At 32.2% G+C, this 7,707-nt stretch overlaps 1 protein-coding gene across 5 annotated transcripts in view; it reads right to left on the bottom strand.

Annotated features, from left to right (window-relative positions):
• Window positions 1-4,122: 4,122 nt before the first annotated feature.
• Window positions 4,123-7,707, bottom strand: part of LOC119583432 (bolA-like protein DDB_G0274169) — a 3,677-nt gene continuing 92 nt past the window's right edge. Inside the window, exons 1-6 of one of the 5 annotated variants that reach the window (XM_037931906.1) lie at window positions 7,654-7,707; window positions 6,781-6,847; window positions 6,536-6,610; window positions 6,044-6,210; window positions 5,686-5,754; window positions 4,123-5,045 (exon numbers count right to left, since the gene is read on the bottom strand). The exon at window positions 7,654-7,707 is cut by the window's right edge and continues 92 nt beyond it. In XM_037931906.1, the coding sequence (XP_037787834.1) occupies window positions 4,965-5,045; window positions 5,686-5,754; window positions 6,044-6,210; window positions 6,536-6,610; window positions 6,781-6,802 (414 nt within the window). In that variant the 5' untranslated portion in view covers window positions 6,803-6,847; window positions 7,654-7,707 and the 3' untranslated portion in view covers window positions 4,123-4,964. Of the gene's footprint in view, window positions 5,046-5,685; window positions 5,755-6,043; window positions 6,211-6,535; window positions 6,611-6,780; window positions 6,848-7,419; window positions 7,488-7,653 lie in introns of those variants that run through there. The other 4 variants (XM_037931908.1, XM_037931909.1, XM_037931911.1 and 1 more) reach the window with 4 other exon arrangements.

Here is a 7,707-nt window from a genome sequence, read left to right as displayed (position 1 = left end):
ATATATTATATATATTTTGTAAAAATATTTTAATTTTTTGATATATATTATTTGTATATATATATGTATATATATATTTATATATATTTATATATATATGTTATTTATTGTATATATATTTTATGTTATTATATTTATATATATATATGTATAATATTATGTATATATATATATGTATATATATATATGTATATATATATATATATATATGAAATAATTATCATATATATGTATATCTTTGTATATACATATCTATATATATATGATCTTATATTAATTATTATATATTATCTATATATAGTTATCTATATCTATATATATATATACATATTTATATATATAATCAATGTAAGAAAATACAAAGTTCTATGGATCCCACTTTGTGTATGAGGATACAATCAGTATAAAAAACAAAGTTATTTGTTTTATATATTTACTGATAGTATTAATTTGTTTAATGTAATGATTATTATGTATGTAATCATGATGTATAGTTTGTTTTATACAGTGTCTATATTTGGTGACTAAGATACACAGTGGTTATGTAATAGTGTAAAGTAAATCTTATTTTATGTGAAGCTTGTAATTTTAATTTACTGAGGCTCCCCTTTAACAGCAAATGTGACTGTGAAATGCAAATACCAGTGGGGGGTATATTTGAAAGGTAATAGTGGACCAATAGCATAGGTTATCATAATTAACTTAGATAATGAGATGTTCTGTCATGATAAAAATGTTGCAAAAGATAGCAATTAAAACTAAATGCTATAGGAAAAAGAGGTGTCACAAGTGAGGATCTTTACTATTATACAATTGAGAGATGTATTACGGTGGCGAGGGTGGTGTTAACTTGTGCGCTGTCCACTGTGGTTTCGTCTTATTAGATTTGTTTATTATCAAATTGCTCTAGAAGGTCAGTTACCAGGTCAGCCTTACCACACCTGTTTACCATAGTCTTTGAATTGTCAAGAAAAGTTAATATTTTTATTAGTTATCAGTTCAGAACATTATTATAAGAATAATGATAATAGTAATGATGATTATAGTAAGACTAATGATAATACTCATAGAAATGGAACTTTTTTTTTTTTTTAATAAGGCAAGGGGTTGGAAAAATGGGTGGTATCCGTTAGACTTAGTAATAGAACCCCTGGTGACTAAGTAACTGTGTAGCCATGTGTGTGTAAACAAAATCAGTATTACTGATTGGTAGATTTGCTTTCAAGGCATTAAAAGCATGCTTGTATTCACCACCCAAACTTACCTACTCTTTCTCTCTGAAGAAGATAAACAAATATATATATTTTTAAAGTCTTTATTGGCTCTCTCTTTACAGCTTGAGTCTGGTAATAGATATGATAAATTTAATATTCACAAAGCTTCATTTTTTTCCTACTGTAGTTCTCTCTTTTTTAATTTATAAATAGGTGTGATTTTATATTTCACAAATCAATTGCTTATAGCAATTATGGAAAACTGTCTAATAAGCTACTAACAGCAGATGGCATGATATATTTTTACTATAAATCACAGGGTTGGTTAAATATGAATGACCCAATAGTTGTTTATAAAACTGTATATATAATTTATGAAAAAATTCTAAACTTAAAGCACAGTTCTGCATTCCCAGTCTTATCTCTAAAATATTTACTGTTTCATAGGAAATAAGCTTTACAATTTTGGCCTCCCAACTACATTTTCCCCAACTGCAGTTACAAAATAGGATGTTGCACATGTTGCATCAAGTTACTCATCATATGTATATAGATAGGTACTTATGAGCAGGAAAGCATTTGACTGCCTCTTTAAAAAGAGGAGGAGGAGGAGGAGGAGGAGAGGAGGAGGAGGAGAGAGGAGGAGGAGGAGGAGGAGGAGGAGGAGGAGAGGAGGAGGAGGAGGAGGAGGAGGAGGAGGAGGAGGAGGAGGAGAAGAAGAAGAAGAAGGAGAAGGAGGAGGAGGAGAAGGAGAAGGAGAAGGAGAAGGAGAAGGAGAAGGAGGAGGAGAAGGAGAAGGAGAAGGAGAAGGAGAAGGAGAAGAGAAGGAGAAGGAGAAGGAGAAGGAGAAGGAGAAGGAGAAGGAGAAGGAGAAGAAGGAGAAGGAGAAGAAGCCTGACTTCCACAAAAATAACATGACTGATAAACCCAACTGATGCTTAAATTAGACAGTGATTTTTTTACATAAAGAAAACCTGAAACAGATCAACACTTTGTCCTAACTTTTCTAAATATTTCTATGAAATATCTCTTAACTTATTTTTCCTAGTCTAATTTTCTTTTTCTTTCCTTTTGAAGGTTCTTGAGCTTGTGGGAAAACCTGTTCATATTATTTTGCAAACACAAGACCTTTTAAAACATAGACAATACATAAAAAATATATACTGTATACATACATTTATCCCTCTGACACAAACTGTCTCCTCAGTATGTAAACCACATGAAAAGGCTACAAATTTTTTCTCAATAACATTATGCTTTTCTAGTGAATTGTGTAAACAAAACTATATAGCTTTCACTTGGGTAAACATCCTCCTCCACAGGTCAAGGTCAGGACAGGTATCAGTAGGTCTTCGTCATGATTTAACGGCTTGAAGAAAATGGCACTAATTAACCCTATGCCAACGGGCATGGCATATACATACATGCCATGCCATGCCCACTGTGAGTTTACTTGTTTAATTGTTTTTACACATAGATGGCTACACTTGTACTAAGTCACCAATGAGCCAGTTACGAGTACTGCCTGTCTCGCCCGTTCATCCTTTTCGTTGATTTACGAAAATATTTTACGTTATCTTATTTTGCTGTTACTAATGTTTATAACATTATATTAATTCTAATGTTTACAATAAAAATAACAACATCGATATTCATAGCACTAGTAAACAATTCGTTTTTCCTGCCAATACAAGGAAAGGTGAAATCAGGTAAGGGCACAAGACATACTAATTGACTCCTTTGTAGCTAAGCACTAGCAGAGCCATCTATGTGCAGAGACATTTCATAAAAGTATTAAAAATGAGCACAGCATTTTCCCCATTTTTTATTAATTTTCCCCGTCGGCATTGGGTTAAGTGAGAATTTCCCCTCACTTAAGTGATTTTAAGCTATTGTAAGGGAAGTTAATATACCAAATCTGTTGTTGTAAATCTTGTAAATGCAGTCACTGGATTCTTATAACACTGCTAAAAAAAAGTAAAACAAAATATTAACATCAATAACTAAAGGTATGTATGTGTATATGTATGTCTATATAAAAAAAAAAAAAAAAAAAAAAAAAAAAAAAAAAAAAATATATATATATAAATATATATATATATATATATATATATATATATATATATATATATATATATATATATATATATATATATATATATATATATATATATATATATATATATATACATACATACATACATATATCACCGTATTACCTATAAAATTGGAACATTGTGTCATTCACACCAAAGAATAAAAACATATTGCACATATTAACCAAAATAACATCTCTACGTTATACAAGACTTACTTCAAAATATACAACAGGTACCAACCTATATCATCCTTAGTTACAACTTTACATCAGAGCAAAGCCATAATTCTAAAAAAAATGTTGATCAGAAAATTCAGCCTATATAAAAAAAAATTCTGTACATTATTTCAGTATAGTAAGTAGAGGGTCCAGATTTGGCAAACTACTTTGAACAGTGTTTTACCTTACTTCTAACTTTAACTATCTGGCAAAAGATGCAAGGATGGTGAGCAAAAAAAATAAAAAGGGTATTCATTGAACTTATACCAAGATATACCACCAATTCACCAGTATAAACCATGTTGAAACAAAAAATGAACCGGGCTATGGATTCTCAAGTTAATCTTAAATGCGCTGTGCTAACACTGTAAAGAAATATTAACCGAGAAAAGTATCCTATATCCATATACCCTCAGGTGAGAACACATGGCAAATTGTACCCAATTCCTACTCATGATGTAAAAAAATGATGGTGCTGATTCCATGTCTCATTATATAACCTTTGGTCTGTTACTACATTTTTTGTGTGATCTGAATTAAGAGCTAGTAGATGGAATTCTCCTTAAGGGGTTGAATTAAACTAGGTGATAACTTCTCCTGTGGCTTAAAATATTGGCAGCAAATGGAAATATGGGTTTGCTGCTTTATCATCAAATACCAAGTAAGAAAGAAAGAGAGCCAGGTTAAAACCCCATTAGTAATAAAAATTACATTTTACTACATTACTAGGTAAGGCTTCTATCTACATCAAATTATGAAGTACTCAGTAAACATCAAAATATATTTAAAATTAAGTTAAAGCATTTTACACAATTTCATTTTACAACTGATATTCATGTAAAAATCCAGTAATTTCCATTTACCCCTTTTACCAAACATTCTATTTAATACAACAATTTGTGCATATTCTAATATAATAAAAAAAGAAGTAATGTTTTGAATATAAAGATGTATTCTTTTTATTTATGTCTGTATACAAAATAAAATACATCCCAAATTTTATTCAAGTTGCAAATATTTCCTAGATTTAACAGTCTCAACATTTCACAGATCCAACCAATGAATGCTGAAAGCTTTGAAGTCACAACAACAAAAAATTATACAACACTATGCAATGTAGATATGAATTCTGTCCTTTAGCTCCCTTAAAATATTAACCTTCACTACCTGTACTTTGTATATACATCAATAAAGATCATTTATAATCAATCACAACAAAATTCAGATGAATTGATTACATTTATGGTTTAGTACCTCCTATGGAGTGCTTAATGCATAGTTTCTAATCAATATTTTGTGTGTCTTTTCCAGCAAAAGGTAATGGTGACCCTACTTTTGCATATTATAACCAATTCAGTACTATCACATCTTCCATGTCACTGGAACCCATTTCAGTCTTGCTTTTCTAGTTTTTATAGTTTTAAGAGTCAGCTTCATTTCCCAAAACCACCACGACAAGCAGGACTTTGTTCTATCTCTTGAGAGCTTTTTTCCCACTGGTCTGGTGTGCGTGCCTGAGAGATTAATAAAAATAAGCAGAGTAAACATAATAATCTGCAGTGAATGAGCAGGAATGTATGGTAAGATAAATCAGGTAAGGGATATTTTACACAGAGTAGCTAAACTTCAACTTGGCTAAAAATGCAAAATCTGGTAAGTTATATGCATTTTTTTTTTCTTTTGAACATGATTCTTCACCTATATGTCTCAAAACTATACCATATATCTATGTATCTATAGGAAAAAAGTGAAACTGTACTTGTGCTTCAAAAGTGCAATATATCATGAAATTAGGCAATGATAATTTCAAAAGACTTATTTTAATCACTGTTTTCAATTAATCCACCTTTTAAAAAAATTAATTTGCATATTCACTATCTATCTATCTACTGAGATGTGTGGGTAACTTATCTATCATAATACTTGGGCATATTTGTGAACATTTCAATCAGTGGGAGTTTTATCTCTCTCTTTACATTCATACAATCTGGAATGATTTACAGAAGAATGAAGTGATAAAAAAAAGCTAATAAATTAGATATGCAAAAACCACTAGAAATTTTAATCAGAAATAATATGTTATGCAAGACCGGAAAAAAAAAAAAAAAAAAAAAATGCAGTTCAATAACCTATCTTAAGCATGGAAACACTCACCACAATGGAAAGAGCGTGCACTCCTGCTGCTAACTCTTCACTTAACGCTGCATTCACAAGGCGGTGGCGCTGTAATAGAAAGTCTGTACTTAGCTACATGAAGAGTTTTTTTTCTCTTTTAAAAGAATCAACTAAATATGTCATCTGTTTTCATTCTGCAGTTCTGATGCTAAATCTACAAGATAAAGTATACATGTAAAAATGTACCTATCTGCTTACTTTATCCTATCTATACTATGTGTACATCAAAGAACACAGTAAAATTACATCCTATTTCGTTTCCTAAAGAACCTTTATGATTCGCACCGCAAAATGCCAGTCTGTTTCTCTGTAAGCTGGAAAACACCGGAGAACATACCTTGATGAGAGGGACATTCTCAAAAGTTGGAGAAACAACAAGGACCTTGAAATGTGTTTCCGAGCCAGGAGGGACATTGTGCATAAAGGACTCATTAATGATTTGCAAATGGACGGGTTTAAAAGCCTCGACCAGTTTTTTCTTTATAGCCGATTCAACTGGTCCATCTAAAATAGAGAAATGACGCAGTGATGAGGAAATACTCTTTTCATACAGAGAAAAGTCTTTTAAAGATCTAAAGAAATATGGATCATTATCTAAATGCTACTGCAATTAACATCAACCTAATATTGCAATAAAATAAAAACTGGGACTCCTCCCTGACTATTACTTTTAGACTATTTGTTCATTTCAGTACATTCAGCACTGAAATGAACAATAAATCTAAAATATACAACAATTCATATATGCTTACATGAACAAACGTCAAAACCGTGGCTAATTACACACATTAAATACCAGTCAGGTTGATAAGCTTACTCTTGTACTTACTGGAAGACATTTTATGTAAGGGTTCGGCTCTTCTGTTATGGAATGATGGTGTTGTTGATATCCTCCGAACTGTTCCTGAAAAACACTCTACTTACGTATCTGATATTGTGAATAGTTACATCTATATATGCATATTACACTACCTATGTTTACTCACTGCTCACACACAAGAAAATGTGAGTATCTATCTAATTTATAAGGTTCATTCTATTGCTACGATGACATTCTTTAAATCAGATACACACCCACGACTGCTCTGCTGATCATCCTCGAGGGCTTCTTGAGATGGAATTCACCTTCCCCTTGCGCTCTCTGCAATCATGGTACTGTATTAACCATTACCAAATGTTTATCAATTATGATAAAATGTTTACTTAATGACTGCACCCATCTGTCCACAACTCGAAGGAACAAATGAACGAACCCCATCCCAAATTGTTGTTTTTTCTTAGCCAGTCCGATTCTTTCGTCTACTTTAACCTTACTTTCATCTCTTGAAATCACAGTGGTTTTGTAGGCCACCCTGGAGATTTTTCATTGCATTAGGAACAAAAAGCACTGGTTTGGGCTTTGCTGGAAACTACAGGCACTCAGGCTGTAGGACCAACTGATACCATTGCTAAATTGATACTACTAAAATCGTATGTAATTCTAGTATTCACAAAACAGGCAATTATACAGCAAACTGTCTTTTTCAGTTGAAAATTGCGATGGATATATAGCCTTATGCAGACCCCAAGCGCCTTACAATCCACTGACCTAGGTAGTTCCCCGTGTTATTTGCCGTAAAAACAAACCGAGTTACACTAAATTAATACCTGTCATAGAGGGAAATAACTACACTTGAACTACTGAACTGACAAACAGCTATATGTCACACACACAAATACCAATAAAACATTGCTTGGCAGAAAAGCAGACAGCTTGTCAGCCTCCACCTCCTTCGCTCTCAACTCTTCCAACCTGAAGCCTTTAAGTTTTTATTTTTTCCCGACTTTCATTCCTCTTTCACAACACACAGGGACACCTACACTTCATCATCCTCTTCCTTGCTAACAATGACACCCTTTCTAACAACGACAATGCCGTTCGTAGCATATGAGAGGCAGCAAGCTTACCTACAAGACACGAGCTCCTTATTACGTCCTTCTTATTACGTGCTCCTTACATTC

Source organism: Penaeus monodon, chromosome 17 (genome assembly GCF_015228065.2).
Source record: "Penaeus monodon isolate SGIC_2016 chromosome 17, NSTDA_Pmon_1, whole genome shotgun sequence".
Classification (NCBI taxonomy): domain Eukaryota; kingdom Metazoa; phylum Arthropoda; class Malacostraca; order Decapoda; family Penaeidae; genus Penaeus; species Penaeus monodon.
Note: the sequence above shows the minus strand (reverse complement) of the source record. Positions and strands in the feature narration are given on the sequence as shown.